At 42.3% G+C, this 23701-nt stretch overlaps 2 protein-coding genes across 3 annotated transcripts in view; one reads left to right on the top strand and one right to left on the bottom strand.

The window, feature by feature from the left end:
• cbarpa (CACN subunit beta associated regulatory protein a) overlaps positions 1 to 4738 on the top strand; it is a 14048-nt gene extending 9310 nt beyond the window's left edge. Inside the window, exon 11 of the mRNA XM_079648292.1 lies at positions 12 to 4738. Within this exon, the coding sequence (XP_079504418.1) occupies positions 12 to 1830 (1819 nt within the window). The 3' untranslated portion in view covers positions 1831 to 4738. The remainder of the gene's footprint in view (positions 1 to 11) is intronic.
• On the bottom strand, positions 4340 to 23701 carry stk11 (serine/threonine kinase 11). 2 transcript variants are annotated; one of them, XM_079648301.1, is made up of 11 exons: positions 23501 to 23701; positions 21777 to 22720; positions 17347 to 17430; positions 17092 to 17181; positions 16666 to 16798; positions 15149 to 15285; positions 14602 to 14729; positions 12643 to 12700; positions 12314 to 12513; positions 10515 to 10759; positions 4340 to 5057 (listed from the first exon to the last, which is right to left on the bottom strand). In XM_079648301.1, exons 2-10 carry the CDS (start codon positions 22076 to 22078, stop codon positions 10551 to 10553), a joined length of 1341 nt encoding a protein of 446 aa, XP_079504427.1. In that variant the 5' UTR covers positions 22079 to 22720; positions 23501 to 23701; the 3' UTR covers positions 4340 to 5057; positions 10515 to 10550. The 2 variants fall into 2 exon arrangements, with proteins under 2 accessions (XP_079504427.1, XP_079504428.1); XM_079648302.1 differs by having other exon boundaries at positions 12320 to 12513; positions 23501 to 23699.

Below are 23701 nucleotides of genomic sequence, written 5' to 3'. Positions count from 1 at the left end.
CCTCTATACAGGGTAACACTGGAGGACATGGCGGAGGTACGTGGCAGCAGCGGCAGAGGAGAGGATCTCTGTTCGCAAACAAATGAGAGTCACGCGCCGAGGCAAGAGGAGACCACAGTGAATGGGACAGAAGAAGAAGAAACACAGTTAGGTGCGGTTATAGAGACAGAAGCAGCAGGGGACGAACAAGAATCGGTAGATGACTTGTTTGGTGCGGGAGCTGCGGTACAGGGACGATCTGAAGACATGTTTGGAGCAACTAAAGACACAGAGACATCAGATGTGAGGAAGAAGAGCGAGGCCGAGGTAGATGACGGAGATGAGATGGTGTTTGGAGCTGAGGCCAGACGAAGGACCGACTCGGGCTCATCCATTTCCTTCATGATTCACCAGGAGAGCTCGGAGGCGCCTCCCTCCCTGTACAGAGACATTTGGAGCCTGCGAGCCTCTCTAGAACAATACGCCTCCTCAGACCACAGCAGCACAGACCGGGAGTCGATCCGCAGTGATGCCGACAGCGTCTCGTCCTTCGGGGGTGCAGGAGCTCGCTATGGCCTGGACAGCTGCTTGTCCCAAGACCTGGACGATGAGCATGAGGGAGAAGGGGACGGAGGGATGATGGAGGGTGGGATCCGAGGAGCGTCAGGTGGGGACAGTGAGGTGGGGAGTGGAGCTGGAGGAGAGAGTGAGGCGGGGAACCGGAAGCTCCTCCAGATGGACAGCGGTTACACCTCCATTGAAGCACCCTCAAGACACCCTGAGGAAATGCGCTTGTTTGGGACTCCGGGAACTTCTAGAGGGAAGACGGCATCTGAGAGAAGGTTGTTCTTCACCAACTCGGGGAGGAAAGGCTCAGTGTGCGAGAGCATCGAGGCCAGGCTGTTCCAGGAGGAGCTGGAGGATGATGTGGCCAACAGAACGGAGACAGAGGGGAAACGAAAGGCGAGATCTCAAACTCGAAAGCAGTCGGTCACCATTCAAGAACCATCTCAGCTTTTGAAATCACTTCACCCTCAGAAACCTTCAGAATCACAACCCCAGTTGATGTCTCCGCTGATCAAGCAGATCCCACAATCCTCTAGTCCTCACAAACCTCGACTCCGCCGCCGCGACTACAGCATTGACGAGAAGACGGATGCCCTTTTCAACGAGTTCCTCCGCCATGATCCGCGCTTTGACCAGCAGGATTCTCCGCTGCGCTCCAGACACCGATCCAGAGTTCACCTCCGCAAACAGTGGCAGAGACACAAGCAATACAGCGACCCAGGGTCAGGCGCCGGGGGTAGGTACTCCCCATCTTTGGAGAGGCAGAGGTTCACTCCACTGAGGAGAGGTGACAGTGCCAGTTACCCTCTGGACATGAGGTATCACAGCACACTCTCACGCATTGCGAGCGCCGCTGACGAAGAAGCCAGCGAAGTTGCAGCCTGTGAGGAGGCAGCGAATGAGAGCACAGAGAACAAAGATCTGTCCAGCGAGGGAGCCGCGGGGGACGATGCAGTGAGTAAAGCCCATACAACCTCAGAAGGCACTGACGTGACAGAGAGCCGCGGTGAGTCGACTGCTGAAGGCACAGAAAGCACAACTAGCCAGTCTGTGAGCACGGTGACGACACAGACGACGAGCCACATGGATCCCAGAGTCGTCAACAGAAACAACAACAGCAGTCAAGCCATTCTTTCAGAGAGCAGCCTGGCAGACAAGCTGGTTGCGTCGGTGGAGGAGAGGCTGTACGGCGGCCTGCGCTCTGCGGAGAAGCTCGGCCAGGGAGCAAAAGAGCGAGCGCTCACCATCTCTCACACAGCCTCCCCTGGCTTCAGCCCCATATAACCGGTAAACAATAACATCTACTTTTTAACTTGTATTGCATATCTATCATCTCAAGAGGACAGACTGGAAAATTGTCAAAAGCACTTTGAACGTCATCATGTGTTCGATACTTGTTTAATCTATGGACAATTTAGGAAAGTCTTCAAGAACACAGCGATATCTCGAGGGAGAGAAGTTTACTTATTTATTTGAAGGCCAGTCTCGACCCGCATTTCCATTCAGACCTTTATTTCCACTGTGACGCAATGTGACATGTGACGCACCCTTTTTCTTTATTGGAAATGCATTCATTACATAGCTTTGAAATATAGACCCATCTTTAGAAAATGTAATATTTTCACCTGTGACTTTTTAGCATGCTACTCTATGTCCAAACAATGTGTATGTGGATACTGTACAGTGTTATCTTCAAAACAAAAAGCACTTTGATGGGAAGAAAGATCATGATGGAGTTTCCGTCACCCGTTTCCTCTCATTTTAAAACCATAACCTCAAGTGTCCTTCTTGTCGGTTTCTGTATTTGGCGATAAGAAGAATACTGACCATGTTAAAAAAACGAATTCATTATAGTAATTCAGTGGTCTTTCATTAACACCATATCAGCAGATCTGGAGAATACACGTTCTATATCTTAATTAAAAACAGATGGGAGACCCTGACTATAATGCCAACACAGTGAAAATATGCGCATCCAGAATTTTTGTACCCATATTTCATCTATTTTTATAGGATTGTGGTTAGTCTTTTTCCTGTTATTTATCATAATTAAGGAGGCGGTATCCAGGAGCTTCCGTGGGCTTGAGCAAAGTGTTGCTTCACTGCTGAGACTCGGGGGTCACCATACTAACGGTGACACAGGAGCCTCTCAGGCCTGGAGACAGCTGGTCCAGTGACAGAGAGTTGAGGTTGTGAAAGAAGAGGCTGAAACTAAGTAGCAGTGTCATGGGACATATTTACTCCGTGTTACTAAATGAAACAGAAGTCTGGTGATATCCTATGTTGGTCTTATTGGCAACAAATGCCACAAAAAGACAACATTAACTAATTCATCCTACTATCAGGTAATGCAGACAATGTCTGATAGAGATGATTCCTTTTCAAATAATAAATGTTGGGCCACATTTCTGGAGTGAGTGACATTCTTCATTTCTTATACACCGCCGTATTAAGTTATTTTTGAATGAATCACATACATGATAAATATGAACTATAGCACAAATTGTTGCTCCAAAATTGCACTATAAAGCCTCATTCAAGTAATGTTAGCTTAAAACCAAAGGGCCCAAAAATAATTAAACATTTCAAATATAAATAGAATATGCGTCATCCATTTCTAAAGAATTGTCCTCAATGGTAAAACAATGGGCTGAGAGCCACAGACGGGCTAGGGAAGAGAGAAATGATTGAGAGAAATTGAAACTCTGCTGGTTTTGTTTTTCTGTTGACATTAAGAAAAAGATGGAATACTGGCAACTCTAGCCTCTAGGTAATACTCTGCAGATATTATGTCTTGACATGGTGAAATCACAGGGTGAATAGCTTTCTCTCTACTCTCTCTGCCAGTATGGATGTCAAATGTAATTATTCATTTTGCATTCATGTCAAATTGCATCTCTTCAACATGAGAACATTGCTGCATGTCATGGTGTGCGATGTCACCTGGGAAACAGAGTAGGTACAGCTCGTCCCTTTTTCCTCTTTCACACAGACCTGGGTTACAGTACATGTATGTAATACAACTCCTGTCTCTGTCCTCATTCATGCTGAACCATCTGCTTGACTGTAAAACAAGTAGTGCAGAACATTCAAATGTATCGCAGGCTTGACAAAGGTCAGACCATGTGGGACCAACTGAGGCACATAAACATTTTGGACTGAACATTTTTCTGAATTAAAAAAGTGGAAAAAAGTGACTCATCAAATTGTGACTATGCTGTTGTGATGTGTTAAACGTAAGCTGATGTACTGTGTGAAACCGTCATGACGGCAGATTCATCCAAGTGGTCCTGATGAACCAATCACACAGCTGAAACACTGTTAATGTGAGACATCTCTTCATCCTTTTTCCTGCGTCTCGCTCAACGGAGAATCTCTCCGTCGACCTTGCTGACGTGGGAAGCGCTGCTCTCTCTCCCTCCCTCAGAGCTGTGACTCACCTGCTCTCTGATCTATTCCCAGCGAGGGGCTGACGATGGGCCTGGCTGCGGAAAAGGGTGGGGGGGGGGGAGCTCTCACTGATGTGATCAGCGTAACAAAGAGCTTCGCTGGAAAACAGACGACTGGCTGATTGTGACGACACACCGCCTGCAGCAGAGCGGCAGCAGCTCTTGATATTCTATGATCCAACGACAAATCCCCGGAAAGACGAGGAGAGTATTTCTATCAGAGTATAACCTTTTAAAGGACAGTGGTAAAAATACCACACAAAAAACCAGGACATTGAGGTGCACTGTATGATACAAAATATGCTCGTCTCAAAGTCAAACAGAAAGGATCATCCAACAAAATAGCCTGTTTGGGACATATTTTATATAAATAATAATTAAAAAATATTCATTGGAAAAAAGAAAAGAAAGAAACCTAAATGGAAATCAAACATCCCCAACAGGTGGATCTCAAAGCTTCAGTCTGTCCACAAACCAAGCACTTTCCCTTTCTTCCAGCTCTGTACAGCATGCAGTTTTTATGACGGTGGTAGTAGAGTACTATCATAATTATTCTCATTATAGATTTAAATATAGAATTATTCATAACTTTTGTTATCTTTTCTCTTTAATTTTTTCACACATCACAATGTGTCTTAAAATCTGCCATTAGGGTTCAGTAAAAACAAAAAGGTAGTCAAAGAAACAGGATGTGGAGTAGAGGGGGTGGATGGGCAGGGGTACAGGGGGTGATGGTGTTTGTATAGTCCGGAAAAACACTCGGGCCTCTATAGAGGATGTCAGGGTGTGGGGGGGCGGGGGGGGGGGAATGACAGAACTGGATGACAAGAGTTATAAGGAGCCAACATATGGGAGAGAAAAAAACATCATCTTCACAGCCAGTGCCTCAGTCTCAGAGCAAAAAGAACATTTCATGCTGTCCTCCTCCTCCCCGTCGCTCATACCGCATCTTCAGAAGACTCTGCAGGCCGGGGGTCCGAGGAGGGGAGAGGGCGTTAACGTCAGCAGGTTTCTGTCACAACGGTGAGGACTCCGGACACAGAAGGACGGACACAGATCAACCTGAGAGGACAGAGTAAAACAGACGTAAGGTGGAGTTCCCCATAGTGCCTTCTCCACAGTTGACAGAAAACACTCGCTGTGGGTATTGCCAATAATGGGAAAGGTTACAATCGCCTTTTGTTTCCGGAAGAAATGTGAACCAGCACGAAACATGACACCTGGTTGGACTCAGTCAGTTCCATTATTTTTCCAGTGCGATGCTATGACAATTGTTTACATGGATGTAAAATAAATACAGATGTGGACAATAAGTAGAATTTATTAACGTAAAAAATGTATGATTCATATGCTGTCTTCAAAGCATCCTTTGACAGAAACAGTCATTTTCTCTCGCTACACTTCGTATGACACACTTCATTCAAACTCAAGCGAAACAAAATAAAACTCATCCCTTTATAAATCACAACCGACTCGAAATGCGGTGCAGCTTTTGCGGGCTTCACGTAACGCCCATATTAGCCTATAAATAGTCCAAGAAACGCCCATTCATTCATTTTGACTGACTGCATGAGGAAGATCGCAGGAAATGACAACTGAACAGTAGAAAAGACATCTCACACCGTGTCAGATTTTGGTTATTTTGGGGAGGTGGAGATAAATCATATTGTTTGGTGGATGCAGTTTGAACCAGAGTAGCAGCATGGAGGTCGGATCGTCACCAAAATAAATAAATAAGTGGTCCGAAAAAGGTTAATGACAAAAAAAATACACATAGCCTTCCTCAGGCAGTGTGTTTGTACTGGGGACAGGAGACACCCCCTTCATGAGAAACTCTAAGAAATGATCGGGGAGTCCCTCCGGAGTGGAGTCATGACGACTGGATCTGAATTATTTTTTTTGTATTTGGTGGTTTGTGTTCCAGCTTTCGATCAGCAACTATATATCCATAATCCACCAGTTAAAGGAAATGCAACTAATGTGTTGTTATATTAGCTGTACAATTGACCACATATGGTGCTCTTAGTTTCCATACCTCCTGTGTTTTACAAGCGACTTATCAAGTCTTGGCAAACTGCATAAAACACGATTAAACATGATAGTATATAAAACCATGCTCGTTTGGACGTAATTCTGTCCTCCTACTTGCCGCATCATTTATGAGAAAACATTTCATAACATTAACACAACATATGTTTGTATTTTTTATTTTAAATGTATTTATTTTATGTTGTGTGAGCTTATCTCTGTACAACACTTTGGTCTGAAGGTGTTAAAGTGCTATATAAATAAAGTTGGATTGGATATTCGAGGTGGTTTTAAATAACATATCTGTATTTATTTATTTCTCCCAGTTATGTTTTTGTGTGCACTGAGGAGTCTCAAACAGGCGTTTGTTAAATCATTTTAAGATTGGCTTTAATCAATGTTTGAAAATGAATTCTTCATATATGATAGATGAGAGGTAACATTTTATTTATGGTATTATTTCCACATATTTCTCTCCATTCTTCCTTCAGCCGGTGTCGCAGTTTCTCGTCCCTTCCATTTTTCTGCTTAGTGCGTACGCATGGGTTGGAGTTTGCGTGGAGGACCGCACGTTTTCCCGTCAAGTTAGTATTTGATCAAATCGCAAACATTGCGTAGAAACTGGTGTACGCCATCTTTTGAGCGTATATCCCTTTATAAATGAGGCCCCAGGTGATTAGTATACATTTGAAGCAGGTGGTGGTGGGATTGGCGCACCAGACGAGCATATGGTTTTTGATCAGGGAACATAGGATATGCTACAGGAGAAGCCACAGGAAAGGCATCCGTGAAACAACTGTTCTGTATATGTGCATTATTGGAATACAAGACAATAAAGGAACAAACCAAAGTTCTTGCCTGGACATTGAATATTTAACTGCATTAGGATTCGCTTTCTGTTACGTTTTCTATTTATGTATTTGTTTAGCCGTTGCACTAACCATGCTTCATGTGCATTTGTGCTGTTGAACGCCAGAAAAGATAGCAGTAAGGTATACTCAACTACTGGCAAAAAGAAAGAGTTGATCAGGTATCTTTAGGAATGTTTCCCTGCATATAATGTGTCAATTTTGGTGAGAAAAATGTTTCTTTTATATTACAAGAGAGTACAAATTGGGGCTGTTAACAGGGAAAGATTCATCTCCACTGAGGCAAAGAGAGAGACAAACATCCCACAGCCCACTTGATCTCATCCACAGTGAGTCATCGCCTGAACAAATGAATACACAGCATCTCCTCTGCACTGCACTCATGACAAACAGCCTCACACCGTGACTGGTTTGTATGTGCGAGAGATTGAAAGAGCAAACTGTGGGTGGTAACTGGGAAGAAAGGAGGAGACAACCTGTTAAAAAGTCTGCGTACGCTTCAGCATGAATCTCAGCTTGAATGAGGGACGCCGACGAACCCCTGAAGGCTAAAGAATCCAAACAGAGAGAAAAAGACTGATGCTTCCAGACCGGACCAGTCCAGATGTGGTTTCTGGGACTGTATGGCAAGCCTCCATGTGTGGGTGGTGAGTCAGAGCACTGCTTTCTGAATATAAACGTAGACTCGCCCCCTCCTCCCTGATTTCCTCTGCCTCTCTTCCTTCTTCACTGATACTCGTCTTTGCATCTCTGTCTGTTCTAACGCATTCTCAACACATCCCTCCTATCATTTCATCTGCTCTCCTGCCGGGGTTATCTTAATCTTTTCCCTCTGTCTGCTGTATGGAAAGGTTTCTTCCAAGCACTGCTGAAGCACAATTCACACCTTTTCTTAATAGTCTACTAGCAGTGGGTGGCAACACATGACGTCAGATTATTCTTTCTTCTATTTAATAATAATATATGTGACCTGCTCCATCGAAATCAGTCGCATTGACCCGAAGACACATTTTGAGTTGTACACTGTTAGAAATAGGAGCTTCCTCTTTCTAATGATATCAGGATTGTTTTTGTACTCCAAATATTAAGCAAAATATGTCACATTATATAATGACTGTCACCGAGTCATCATTTTGAGAAAAACGCCTTCAAAGTGTCCTCTTCTCTGGAATCCATCAATCTGATTGATTATTAGCAAATGATCAAAATACTACGGAGGGAAGATATTTTTCCGTTTGGATTACTGGTCTGGGGGAAGCTCGCGAGTGTGTGTGTGTATACGTGTGTGTTTGTGTATTTTTGCGTTTGTGTGCATTGTGTTTGTTTCCCGGGGAAAACCCTCACGAGAAACACCGGCTGTTCTTATGCCTGCTGTGACGTCAAGTTACTCCGTTCTCCGCTTGGAATTATGCCGTTACAAGCTTCAAAGTTGTATTTATTATCTGAATTCGCCGAAACAAGTTTAATATTCTGAAAGCCAAGACTGTTTATTTGAAATCAGATGAAATCAAACTAACGGACCCTGCCGTGTTATTTATGATTACGCTACGCCAGGGGTGGGGAACCTCCGGCCTCCGGTCCGTATACGGCCCTCGAAACCATTTGGTACGGCCCTCGAGGTAATTTATAAACACACGCAAAAAATAAAAATTTCAAGAAATCTAGACCGCAAAATAATTAAACAACCTTGTTTTTCCTGGCCAAGGTCAGGGTCCTTGAACACAACACGAGCCTAACGTGTCATCACGTGGTATATGTCTCGTCTGACAGGAGTGTAGTTCTAACGGAGAGCACCAGAACGCGGCTCCGGGCCGGGACTTCACAAATTGCAGTACCCATAAGGAGCCGTACACATGCCGCAGTTTTTGCGTGGCTGTATCTTTAGTTGAAAGCCCAGTGGCGATCTGTTCATCTGTCATACTGATCATACAGTCAATAACTTTATTAGCATCTGGTTAGCTAGCTATGCTAACGAATATAAGAAGCTTTTTCTCCAACCAGTGAGGTAAAGGCACATCTTTATATGATCATTATAGTTATAGAAAAATAAGAGAATAAAGTAAACAGGTATACAATACTAATATGACAGTAAAAAAAAGTTGTTATTAATAAACAAGAATACAGTTTAAAAGGGGAGTGATTTGTAAAATATCCATAAAGAAAAAAATCTGCTTACTGTTCTGTTTCATATGGGTGTTGAGAGATGTATCCATAGATCTCTTCATGTTGCTCTCAAAGTGCACCAGATTGATGCTTTTAACTTCAACATTTAAAAAAAATCTTCCTGGTGGTGCATGACCCCAAACCCCCCTAGATGAGGTTAGATCCGCCCCCCCCACCCCACTTAAATCATGTCCACATGGATATGAAACTTAATACATTTGCACACATCTTGTGTCCATATCTTTCTGTTTTGGTGGTCATGCCACGGTGCATGAATGCGCGGGTCATGGTCAAATATCTGGATTAAGAGGTTGCTTTTTCTTTGCACAGCATGAAAGAAAGGCGAAATGAATGGGCTGTGATTTGAGTTTTTTAAGCAAACGTTGAGTTCAATAATTTGTACGGCCCTCGAAGGATGTTGTAAAAATTGAAATGGCCGTTGAGAGAAAAAAGGTTCCCCACCCCTGCTCTACGCTTACATTCATAATGTCAGCCGGAGGGAGGGGGGGCGGCGCTAAGGAACAGCAGAACGGCGAGTGAGAGCTGTCATCTTCCCTTTACAAGATTCAAAAACATATTTATCGTGTGATTTTGGAAATAAAAGTTTCATATTCTGAAAGCCAAGACTTTGTTTATTTAAAATCAAACACCCGAATCCCGAAAAACATTTTTTTTAATGCAAATCCACGTTTATTTTTAAATGAGCCGTTGCGACTTCCGCCTGATTTGGATAGAGCGGGTCACATATACTATATCATTTGCTCCTGTGGGTATTGTCCACAGTATTCACTGTTACAGGTCTGATAACTGTAATATGAAATGTAAAGCGCTTTGAGCATTCAGAAAAGCGCTCTAATAAATGCAATGAATTATTATTATTATTAATTTATGCAGATAATGTCTATGAAACTGTGTCTCCACAGGTTACGGTGCCAGTAAGCACAGCAACAACATCAATCTGATGTCATTGTTATCAATTGGAATGTCATAACTGGCAGCGCCTGATGCAGGGTAACCTTTCTTCGGTTTTCTTTTATTTGTTTTGCGTGCATGGAAAGCATTGCATGGACCGGCTGATTTGTGAAGTAGAAATGAAGAGTCATTTATACAACACCAACTCATTTTTCAAACCAAAACCTCAATAAAGTGGCAGCAGGGGGGAGGGTCGCCAAGGAGCTGACAATCTCCTCAAGAGTCCAGCTGATTGATACGTGGTTTGTTTACATCACTTCAAAGAAGTTCATATTGAATTCAAATACATTGAATGAATTCCATGGTCAGCTAGACCCAATTTTACATTTCTCTTTCAAAAGTGATGTTGTAGGGCTTCTGTCGTATATAAAGTGGATGGGCCGAGGCGAGACAGACCCTTTCCAGTCAAATGTAGATTTTCATATTTGATTTACACCAATTAATGATATCATATACTCTCAGACAGCTCTTTAGTCTCCACACTCACCAGGAGGGTTGTTGCCGAGGGAGGAAGAGGAGTGGGTCATTGCTGTTTGCAGGTGGAGAGCTTGCGGATCTTGCTGGCTGTGGAGACTCCTTTACGAGAGGGGTTTGATGAAGAGGAGGACCGGCGTTCGGCTTTGGCCTTGCTGTTCAGAGATCCCCCCTCTGTCCCGTTCACACACGCTGGCTTGGCTAGAGCTGGACTGTGGTCTGCGTGCCCCTCGTACACATCTTCCTCCTCCACTTGTCCTAAAAACACACGCACAACAAAACCAATCCATCACAGATTCCCAAGTGCTGACTGCTTCATTGAGTCAGCGCGAGGTAATGAGTGTGCACACTGTGAAGGATTTCATGGATGAAAATCACTACAACTGTAAGAACTATAAACCAGTGTCCTAATAAGGGACCTTTGAAAACAAAGCTAATTTGTCAACAGCACCAGCTAAATGTCAGGTCAGATAACCAACCATGAGAAACAAGACAAATAACAACCAGAGGTGATCAACTGAGAAAGATGCCCTTACTGGAAAGTGCAGAGGTGTGTGCGTGTGCGTGTGTGTGTGTGTGTGTGTGTGTGTGTGTGTGTGTGTGTGTGTGTGTGTGTGTGTGTGTGTGCGTGCGTGCAACTGGAGCTGAGGGACACTTTAAATGACTGCAAAAGCAGTAACACCGTAAAGAGATTAAAAGCAGTGAGATGTAGATACTGCTTTAGAGAATCATCAGGTCATACTGTTGTTTCATTCTCCATACGCTCTATCCCTTCATTCACATGGAGCATCATGTGGGAGTGAACCCTGGAAACCATTCATACTCCCACACCTAAACCATCTCACTGGACTATTTTTAGATCACTTCATTCACAGCTCTGCAGCTCCGCTTGGGTCTTATGTGGGGCAACACTTCTAGATACCCGACTACCGCATGTATTATTACCAGCTGTTGCCTAGCAACATATAAAGGATCTGCATTCTTAAAAGATAAAAGAAGAGTTGGGGAACAAATTAAATGGAAAATAAAGATCTATTCAGCAGTCAGTGAACACACTGATCAAAAAGGTTTGTACACACAGTTCACAACAACAGTAAACGAAATTCAACATGAAGTCTATTTTGTTCCAGACCTGTAGATCTATTTTCACATCTAAGCCCTGCGCACAGATTGTTTAATAGGTGTCAACCAATCACAGCTTGGTAGGTGGGTCTAACAATTGGACCATCTGTAGCCAACAATCTACCTGTTCATAAAACAACAGAGACAGAACATTGCAACAACTGGCGATCTTTCTGTAACACATTATTAAGGACAATAAACAGGGTTTTTTCTAGACAAATATAGTATGAGGGCAATACTGTGGTGCTGATCTTATACATGAGATACATCAATTCTCGAAAGAACATGACGCCGTGGACGTTAACAACAACACAACATCCGAGCTCCGTAAGCACAAAGCTGTTTTTGCCATCTGATGGACGATACATTTGACACGATTTAAATATTTTTGGAGTAACTGTAGCGTTATTGACAACTAAAATATTGTTTTCTGGCATCACTTAAAAATCTGCATTTTAGTACAAGGGCCATGCCGAAAGTACAACTTTTCTGTTACCCCTTACCTGGTTTAGACAAAACCCAGATAAAGACAAACAGACAGTTTCTTGTCCTTCAAAGTCGAAACAGAAACAATAGAGGAGTAACCGAAAACAACCCTTAAAGACACAGATTGCTCTCATACTGCTCAATACAGGGAGAATAACATCTAAATCCGTCTTGAGTCCCGCTGTAAGGAAGGTCTGAGCTCACCCTCACCTGGCACCGTGAAGTCCTGAGTGTATATGATCTCATCCTCTTGGTCATAGAGCTCGTCATCGTCCTCCTCGGTGTAGCCGTGCAGATCCTCCAGGTAGGGCACCACCGTCATACTCCTCCAGGGATCCCTGCTCTCTGCGTTGGCAGGGATGGGCACGGGGGGCTCAGTCGGAGGGTGTTTCTTACGCACCCAGCTAGAAGCGAAAAGGCGAAAATGAAAATGTAAATGCAAAAAAACAAGTGCTGAAGAGTCTAAGCATGTTGTTTATCGGCAAATAAATATTGTACATGGGATAATTAATGCAATGTACGAAGTCACTCACTTATGTTGCCTTATGTGCTGTATGGAAAACCTCTTCGCGGGGTCGTACTCCAGCATTCCTGAAAAACAAACATTACAAAAGGTCAATTCAATCACAACAATCATAAAAACACACATCCTCTTCCTGTGAGGTGGTTGACCTACACTGGTAGGAGGCTGCAGCAGTGAGTGGGGGATTAACAGCCTGACAGATGATAAACTCATTTATTAATTGATGCACATTAATCTCATGAATCACTGCGAGTCAAGGCATCCCACCAAAGCTGAAAGAGTCAATGAGGTACTGTAAGGAAACACCAATATGAGAAGCATAACAGCTGTAGCAATATAATGAAGATGTTGTCCCTTAAGTATCACCATGTGGGCTGAACGGGTGAGAAAAGCAGTGTCAGGGTGAAAAGGCGGCAGTGATGCAGTGCCCATCCGGACCTCATCATGTAATTGTCTCCCAGCAGGCGTGCAGAGTGCTGATAGTAGTGCTTCGCCTGCTGAAGGACACCTTTTGTGGCTCTGGGCTTATTTTAGACCGTGTAATTATGCACTGACTATCTCCCAGGTGCTGCGTCATCAAACACGCAGACGTCACGCGCTCACACAAAATGGGCGATGAAGGCTTGTGAGTTATAACAGAACCAGAATGTGGCATTTCTCATTCATTCGCGGCCCTCGTTAAAAACCCCTCCATGTAACACCAAGTCAAGTCAAATAACAAAGATGGGTAACAAGCCAGACTGCGAGGCATTTAGCTTCATTATTTCATAAATCGGTGCAAACATAATCTCCCCAACATTCTTTTTGGATTAGGCCTCCATTCAGCCGATTATATGTTTCACTGTAAAAGACTCTCTCTTTTACAAGGAGCCGGGGCATTGCAGCATTCCAGTCCAGAAAAGCAACGCCTGACTATGCAGTGCTTAGTATTCTGCTGCTGGCTCCAGATCAATGGAAACTACGTCAACAGCTGGAGGGATTTCTACAGTTCGGAGAGGAAAACTCACATAAGGAGAAGTCACAGTGACTCTCAGTGTCACAGCACCACCTAATGGATGCACACAGAAGAGATCACTGTTCAGATCACCGACTGGACGACCTGTTTTGATATTTCTGCTCACTCTTCATGCTTGAACCCTAACACCTTAAAATGTACTTTACTGCAATAGACTTTTTTCCTGTAACGCGACACAAACTAAATTCTAAAAGCAACCCTTTTCACTGGCATTAATGAAGAGGCCTGATGATGCATGACACAGTCATCTGCTTCATAATACAACACTCAATGGATTAATCCTATTATGAATAATCCAATACGGCATAAGTATGCAACCATGGCAACACCTTGATGAGAAAGTATGATTTGGCCTTATGTGCTCCATACTATGGATAGACATAATGCAACACTCACACTTTTATATTCTTGTGAAAATGCTGATTTCTAAATAGTTTTGTAGAAATACATACATATTGTTTGATTATAAAAGTAGTTGAATCTATAAGAGGTAAACACATACATACAGTATAAGGTAACGGTTCTTTCTTCGATATGTATGAAGAATGTATGCTTTCACTGATTGCAATCAGTGGGGCGCTGGTGGCTCAGAGAGGGACTTGGGAACCAGAAGGTCACCGGGTCAAGTGTCAGAACGACCAAGTACTATTACTACTATCGAGGTGCCTCTGAGCAAAGCACCGTCCTGTACATAGAGGCTGCCCACTGCTCCTAATACTGGGATGGGTCCAATGCAGAATCCATTTTACAGCACATATTTATTTATCGTTACAATAAGCAGTATTTTATTCCACTGTACAGTATTACATTTGTTGAGCTTACTTCTTGCACATTGGTCCCTTGCATCATCATCTCCCACTATTTTATTTGTATTCTGCCCTAATGGGATTGATGTCATACATTTGTTTATGTTGCGTAGTTGGAGGAGCCGGGGACTTGAGATTTCACACTCACCTTGCAGCAGGTCCGACAGGAGGGGTCCACACTCCTCGGGAACAGTGTAGTCTCCTTTTCCAATGTTCTCAAATAGCTTATAGATGTTGTCTCCCTCAAATGGATACAGACTTGTTGTAATGTTGTATCTGAATGGTTGGAGGCAATCAGCAAATACAGTAAGTGTATCTCAAAATAGGAAAATGTTAATTGAGAACACGATAGTATCACTTTAAAACCACACTACTTAACAATCCTACATCAGGGTTCTCACGGGCGGAACATTCAAGTGGTCTCAAGGTACTTCAAAATCATTGAGCATCTATCAGCACATCTAAATTGTTACAAACTGCTGACAGAAATGTTTTCCTGCTGCCCTGCTCTTTGGACTCTCTAGAAAAGGACTAGCAAAAGCCTTCTATGGAAATCTAATAAATACTATCAAAGTCTAATTCTTTCAGATATTAAGACAACTAAGTAAATCTTCTGTCTGTAATCGAGCCTTTAAAATGCCATGATTATAAATATTCTCAGAGAACCGGAGCGACCTGAGGCTCTGACTACTCACAGTGTTACTCCAGCAGACCAAATGTCCACTTTAAACCCTGAAAAGGTGTCCAGTCCGTTGGCGATCTCTGGGGGCTGGAAGGCCGGAGAGCCCTGACTGGTGCGACATGTGTCGTCCTCTGCAAACGGGTGAAGGGCCTAAAACATATAGAATTAATAACATTAGTCAAAGTTTGAGTTAGTGTTTCTCTATAACCACAAATAGGAATTATGAAATGGCTTTAAAATGTGTTACCATTTCTTTCTTTAGCAACAGTATATACACCGTAGAACCTCAATCATAAAATGAATCACAGAATAGACTGAAACATGCCGGCAAAATGTATTTTACACTCATCCTTTTCTTTCACTAAGTAGGAAACACTAACTGATTTGTGTCGATTTATCAACTTAAAAAGTATTATAGGTCTCAGATATATACAAAACATGTCTCTGAAGTGTTTGGCTCGAAATACCAAACAGATCATGCATTGTAGCGAAAACCACCAACCATGTATCTATTATCTAATATATCATTCCAATAACTTGTAAATAGACTCGTATTGCACTATTCCACTTTTTTAAAACTATTTTTCTTTTGTATTACTTTTAATATAGTATATTTTAATATTGCTTTAGTATTGTCTGCTTATCTGTATTATTGTGTTGCATTGTTGGAGAAGCCTGTGACCTAAGATTTTCAACGACGTAATTACTCTGTAGTAGGGCTGAACGATATACCGTGTCATGGCGATATTCACATCGCAGGGACGTTCGATTTTCTTAATTTATTTTTTAGGGCGTTCGATATTAAGTAGGTAAATTAACTGAAACACGTCATGTTACAATTCTTTTCCTGATACAAAAGGAATACTTGCGGGGGTCTCATGTCAGGGGTACTTGAGTGGAGTGACATGCAGGCTCTGAGTCTGCATGCACACCAAACAACTATTTCAGATGCCTTTACCGGTGTTACACCATATGAGAAAGGTTCAAAACGGCATAAAGGAGCTGGTGTATAGCTGTTCTTAATTTTATTTGTATAATGTTGTTTAAAAGATGTCCACTACTTTGCTGCTATTTGCACAAAAAAGGTTTTAATTGTGGAATAAAAAGTGAAATGACCTATGTATGTTAATTCCCTAATGTGATAATGAAGCTTCCTATAGTTGAATGTAATACGTTTAATCTCTTGGATCCCTTCTAGACACCACTCTTCTTCATTCACAGATGAACCCCCTTATTTGAGGATAAGCAACATGCATTATCATGACATGTTAGATCATGACTTAAGGTTTGATGAGTCAACCAGTTAAGATCCAGACGTCCGTGACTAAAATCCTTCATCCGGTTAAATATAGTTAAATAAAACGCAATATATATCGCAGGGGAAAAGAATATCGCAATGTCAGTTTTTTTCAATATCGTGCAGCCCTACTCTGTAGCTATGTTAGTTTGACAATAAAGAACCTTGAACCACAAAGAAAAGTATTATTCCCCCTGGATGGTAAACAACACGATGATGCATCACAAGCTCACCTCTGCTACTCCCAGGTCGGAGATCTTTAGTGCCCCGTCTGTGGTCAGCAGCAGATTCCCTGGTTTAATGTCTTTGTGAACTATTCCCTGGCTGTGCAAATATTCAAGGCCATCTAAGAGTTGGCTAAAGTACCTGAAAGAAAAACACAGGATTCAAAAAGGTAGGAAGTGTTTCATACTGTAAGTTGTCAAAGGGAATTGGCAGATGAAGACATTTATCACTGCTGTCATATCTTCATCCGTTATTAATTTATCCTCAGTGGTCTCCAGCAGCAACCACACATTCGCACAATCTACGGTCAGTTATTTTAACGGCAGAGGCCCTGCAGTCTTGGGTCTAAACTTAGGCCTGGAGCAGTGACTGCAAAAGAGCGTCCATCTAAATATAGCAGAGAGACTGAGCAGAGAGGAAAACAAGATACTTACCCGTGAGATTGAAATAATGGAAACCTTTTTTCGGGGACACTGTCCAGCATTTCTTGCATCCCACAAACGCAATACTCCATCACCATATACGTAAGTTAGGAGTTAAGGGGCCAAAGCAAACAAATAGTTCCTTTAATAAAGAGAGCCAGTTAAGAAGTTGCTAAATGGCAAACAGTAACAATAAAACCTAACATCTCGAGTCATCAAACATTTAAAATCAACTCTTGTGGAATCTAGTTTACTCTGCAAGGATATATTTTCTGCTTCTCTTCATTGTAGAGCACGTCCACCAACTGAATCACATTCTTGTGTTGGAGCCTTCTTAGCAGCTGAATCTCCCTAGAAAGTGACACAAGAACAGAGCACATGCAAAACATTATTTAAAAAAGTGAGAGCGATATAAACAAATACGGGCCTGTGTTTGATGAGTAAAACCAACGTAAGACATAGTCCAGTACATCGACACCAACACGAGCAAACACTTTCACCATACAGTGGAGTACATTTGTGGATCCATTACATTCAGAATAAAGACAGATATGAGACTCCGCTCAGACTTACAGGGATGATACTGTAAGACTTTATATTGTCTGAGTGCAGCAGAAATCAATTACACTGGTCTCATAAAGAGAGATAACCTGACAGATCTCGTTGCTACGCGAGGAGAAGAGGTTTAAATCATCGGCATGGTAAGACACCCAGGAGACCCAACATTCATCAGAGAGCTGTGAGAGGAGACGCTAATGAATTACAACTGAAGAGGAGGAGCACAAAGTGCAAACCACTGACACACTAACATCCACACAGGAAATAATACGGCTTTTCAACCATTAGGAAAGGACAATCTTGTGATTAGATTGAGATTCAATTCGGCTTACTGCTACATTACACTGCCAGTAACACCATTTCATTAGCAGTAGCTGAACATCATGGGGGAATTATGTAATGCAATGTCCATTTTGTGGTTATTCACCGATTGCTTAGAAAAGCAATTTACACTTCTCTAGTACGACCAACAGCACATAAACACATAAACTGCACTTTCAATTAGGCCAGGCCTAAGTGTAATGATGAATCGAGATGAAGACATGCATACATTGATTCATCGATCGGGAATCTTTCATACACAAACTAGCTTTGCACTGAGCAGTTCCACTTATGCTGCTCTTACAACAGTGTGAAATGAACATAGGTGGATTCCACTTTTCTCGTGGTAGTGTGAGGCTCAAAGCCTGCACATGGCGTTTCACGAGAGGTTTTCTTCGTATGCTTTTCCTGGCATACGTCTGGAGAATCACAGTGCAGTGTGAGCGCACATGAACGAGCTTCCTTTGGTTAGGAAAGTTGCCATTTTGAGTACTCAAGTGGGATTTTAACAGACAACATCAATGAAATAATATGTGAATATATTTAGAATTTAAGTAGATACAAGCCTGAATGTTATTTAAATAGATTTCCCTCACCTACCCGGGATTACATTGGATGTTTTGTGCGAAGCAAAGGCAAGCAAAGGGAGCCTGCTTTTTCCACAAATGTAAGAACACAGTGCCGAGGCATCATCTCTCTTCTGGTTTTTACTTTGACACAATCTCACAACAAACACTTTGAAGCTTTTCAGTCCCTCATCCTCCTGCTGTGTACGAGCTGTGTCAGTCCTCAGCCGTGTACACAGTCTGTGTTGCTACTGACAAACAGATATTTTGGGCCTTGTCCTTCTCCTAGCACAGAGACACAGACAAGCAGTTACTACTGCATCACTGCTAGAAAAGAGGGAGCTGACTCATGCACACATAAAAAGAACTATGATTAAAATATGTCATAACATTGAATAGCAGCATTTAAGCTATATACCATCTTGACTATAGAGCTGAATAACAAGCGTAGATGACATGCAGCATCACTGATTTGTTTCCATTAAACAAATCAGTAAAAAAGGAGGCTGTCACTAAGTCACAGTGACTGCTGCAGTCGATCTGCACTGTCCGAGTTCAAATGTGTGCTGATAGACCTTGTGTGTTCAGAGCCTGCGGGCTGCGGAGCTGAAAGGATTTCAGCACTCAGCGATATGGCAGCTCCTCTGGCACACAGCGGCAACATCAACAACTGATCTAAATCCGCCTCTACACTGGGCTGCTCCAGAGTCTGTGCCTAGCTTAAGGTATTTGGCCATGTGCACTCCTGTCATTCCAAACAAGGGCATGGCTTTCTTGGGGTGTTGTCGTAGAAACAGGAGTGCCATTGCTCATTCAATGCCGGTATGAGCATGCCCATTCCTATAGCAACCCTGTTAAAGCAGGAAGTGTTTGGCAGACAGGAATGCTAAACAGAGGCTGAGTGAGGAGGCTGGGGGCTACTACGGCATCCGCACACAGGCGGGCCTTCACAGGCTCCAGCTTCCTCAGGCTGGGAAACATAAGGCCTTCATCAAGTGAGGCAGATGCAGACACATTTACTTCACACATAAAAGAAGCACTGCTGGGGCCTTATCGACAGTGTGACATAACCATGCTGTCTACCACTGCAGCTTAACCCTAAAAATATAAATATAGCCACGATAAAAAAAAACTAGGAAAGCGAGAACAGAGGCCAAGCCCCTCATCACTCGGGGGAAGAGAAAAAATAAATGAAGGTATGAAAAATATTTGATCATCGACTGTAATTTTGGTGAAGCTTTGGCTCTCTCAACTCTCCCCTCTCTTACAGTAGAGAAAAAGGGTTTACCTCCAGAATCCCTCTCTGTTTTGCCATAAACATTTCAACCTCTAACATTTATTCCTGGAAACACTAACAAAGCTTTCCTTTCAGATGTTTTTCAACATAGCAACAGCAGCATGCACAGTGTCTAGTGTCTTAGTCCTGGAGCCATGGAGCACCAATCAAAGCCGGCATAGGTTTTTAGAGACCTTCTCAGGAGGACTTTTTAATGTCTGACCTTAATGACTGTCTTGATAATGTTATTGTATGCTTCTCCTTATTGGTAATTTACAAAACAACTGACAGATACGCTTGAAAGGTTAATTCTTCTTTATATCTTGAAGACCATGGTGTCGTGGACACCAGCGATTGGACTTAGCTTATAGATTTGTGTTTTTTTCTCTTGTCAACTTTTTATGACAGCAACATTTTAAAATCTCTACAAGGATGCACTTCAGTTTTATTCAAATCAACACTTCGCATCAAATACTGTAACGTGTGCAAAGCAATACTGTGGGTGAAGGGATCCACGCACTGATGGAGAACTGCAGCTGCTGCCGTCGAGCTGCTGACGCTGCCTTGAGTCCCAACTAGCTTGAGTGGGTGAAATATTGTATTTCTTAACCTTTAAGTTGTCCTTCTTGAATGGTTAACACAATATTCTGGGATATTCTTAGTGAAGTTAATCTAGATATCTTGTTAATACAGGCTATGCAATGTCAACAAAATGATTCTTGCTGAGCCATCAGAACAAGCTTATTACCATTTCTCCGCTGCCGTTTTGACTGTGGACAAAATTTACGCCATCTTGCAGCTCTTCATATTCTCTCGGTGCCAACTCATTTCGACAGTTTTCTAAAGCTTCCTCTATAATTAGCACAGGCCCGCAGCGAACGGCTGGAGTAATATTTAATAAACTACTGTGTGATTAAAACTTCTGATACTCATCAGGAAACAGGGGATGCAGACAAGAAGTTTGAATATGTAGAGATGACAGCCAATCACAGAGGCATAAAGACCGAAGAGAGAGACAGAACAGTCAGGAACAAAGAGATTTTGATTAACTCTGACAACAGCCTGATGATTTTAAAATGTATTACTGTACATGCAACGAAGAAGGAATTTATGTGATTTTCTAGGTAAAACAAATAATGAATGATAGATTTTCGTGCAACGTGTCAAAATGCACTGGCTGAAAATGCTTAGTTTTAGTATAAATGATTAGTTTAAGATAAACTTCATTGTTTGGTTGCATTGACTACAGTAATGAGTGAACAAGAAAATCGATTTTAGAAAAGGTCTAGCTGTGGTGACAGAGTTTCCTTAACTACAGTAGTCACATTTCTTGCTTCTTGTTTACCAAACTGGGTTATTGCAAAAAATGTTGAGCCACTGACTCGAGTTAATGTAAAGTCAATGTATGAAGCAGAGGAATATCCTCCGTCCACTATCGAAAGCTTTTATTCTTGCAGTCCTGCCATGTTTTTACACTCTTAGAACAGCACTATGTTTGTTTGCAAAGAAACAAACTCAACAGTGATGCTGTTCAAAGGTCAGAAAGACAAGAAACCAGAAGAGGTCACAGAAGACCTTTTTCTTTCAAATGATGTGAGATTTTGGATGCATTTGAGAAACGTGGCTTATTTAGATGAATTAGAAAATATTACTTTTTTGTGTTTGTATTGAAACTAAGTAATGTAATAGTAAGTTAAGAGTTGTGAACATGGAGGAGTGTTAATAAAGTCAGACATGCATGAAGGGCCTTTCTCATTACGCAGTTGAGTGCTGCCCTTACATTTCAGTAACGTTATTCAAACAAAAATGTACTGATATTAACGTCAAGTATTCAACTCATATAACTGACTATAAACTGAAAAACCCCATTGCACATGTGATGAGTCAGTGACACTGGTGTTATTATTTAAACTGTCAGAGTGCAGATAGAAAAGGGATAAAAAGGGTAAAAAAAAACCAGGTTGGCAAACACTTACTTTTTCACATTGGCTTCTCCATTGGGAATCCTCCTCAGCTTCTTCTTCTTCAGTATTTTGACAGCCCTGCGACAAAGTGTCTCCGAGTCCAGCATCTCTTTCACTTTGCCATAAGATCCCTCCCCTAGCAGATCCCCCATCAAGTACTTTCCTATCAGCTTGGCCCTCTTCCTCCGTGGCTGATAGATCACCTCTGTAGAGTCGATGCGGTGGATGAAAGTATCCATCTCCATCAGTTCACTTTCAGTTAGATTATAGTCAGTTAGATTATAGTCAAGATGATGCAGCTCGTCAAGACTCATGACTGACAGTTACTTAAGTCTCCTGTGCAAAAACGTTTGCAAATAGCTTTGATTGCTGCTGGAGAGTAATCCACTGGTAACCTTTCTGCACTGAGCAGAGGGTCTCAATTCCAGAAAATGGAATAAAGAACAACTACAAAATACTGAATATGGGAGAGAGAAGAGTCCTGAGGGAGGAGGTGGGGGATCAATCCCAATTTGTAAACATTAGGGCTCTTTTCTCTCAAGAGGTGATAATATGTGTGAAGATTCTGTTGGGTCCAGTGCCAAATTAGTGCTTTATACTGTGCATTCTGTACTACGTAGGTGACATGACAAGTATAGTTGATCAGAAATGAGTGAATTCTGCTTAGCTCTAAATCACTTCTAAATGAATATAATACCATATAGCCTAAGGTAAAGGCAACAAGTCCTGCTTCAAGGCCATGCAGCACAGCATTTCTGTCAAAGGTCCATGCTTCATAGCATAAGATTCCTCAGGATACATAAGTGTGTGTACAGTTGGACTGGATCCAAGCACAGAGCTACAGCCAATCTCATGCAGCAGTATCAGCCCGGCTCCTGGAGGTCGACTGAGCCATCCAATGTGTCCAACCGTCCTCAGGTGTCCTCCATGCCACCACGGTTCCTACTGCCTGGAGCCTGAAAACAAGGGGACATTCAAACATGATTGAAAATGCATACATGGCTTTTGTTTGCGTATTAACTTATTAAGCCTTCTTTGGTAAACAATGTGTCTAGATATCAACACTTGGCCGGTCAGTTTTACTGGGTTCCATTACAGACATCATGAGATTATAATTTATGCAAATATAGTTCGCACAATTGTATGCGAATCACGGTTAACACTTCAGTTCATAAATTGAAAAGAAAAATAAGATATAGTGTTAAGTGTTAGCTAGCTGGTAGGCTAACATAGCACGTCAGCTTGAATGAACTAGCTTTCAAACATTCACTCTCACTTTGTGGTTAACGATATAAACACCTTTAGCAACCCTTCCAGAATTCAACAAAGAAGAGTACTTTAAAAGAGCGGAAACTAATTTAGTGTGAATGAAAACAAACTGTGGACAATTAGAGAAGATAAGCGAAACGTCGTCACACAACTGTAGCTAACGGAGCATTACGTTAAGATTAGCGCTAGCTGACTTCACCTCATTTGCCGGCGGAGCAACGGTAACAATGTATGATACGGTAATTGATTTCCGACTGATGTGCATAATGCTCAGCGAACAGCAAATGTTACAACAGCTCTTACATCAAATCCATCCCTTAATGTTACACCAGAGAAATAAACCAGATACATCTAGCTAACGCGAGCTCAACGGGGCTGTGCTAGCTAACAAGCCATTCAGATCCCAGTGTAAGCGGCTAGCTAGCTAGTTACCAAGACAACTAGTTTACTCCTGAGCCGGGTCTCACCTGGTTCCGGATCGATCTTGTTTTATTTTCTTCTTTGTGAATCAGTCCTGGGTAAATCAATCGGTTGAATTGGGTCTCTCAGTATATCAGATTCATTTTCTGTCTCTTCATGTTACTCTTGCTACTCAGGTTGTCGCCATCTTGTTTACCTCCCCCCGACTCGCACTGACAGCAGCCTGTACGTTAATGCGTCAAATCAAA

The sequence above is a fragment of the Notothenia rossii genome (assembly GCF_949606895.1).
Source record: "Notothenia rossii genome assembly, chromosome: 9".
In the NCBI taxonomy this organism is placed as follows: domain Eukaryota; kingdom Metazoa; phylum Chordata; class Actinopteri; order Perciformes; family Nototheniidae; genus Notothenia; species Notothenia rossii.
Note: the sequence above shows the minus strand (reverse complement) of the source record. Positions and strands in the feature narration are given on the sequence as shown.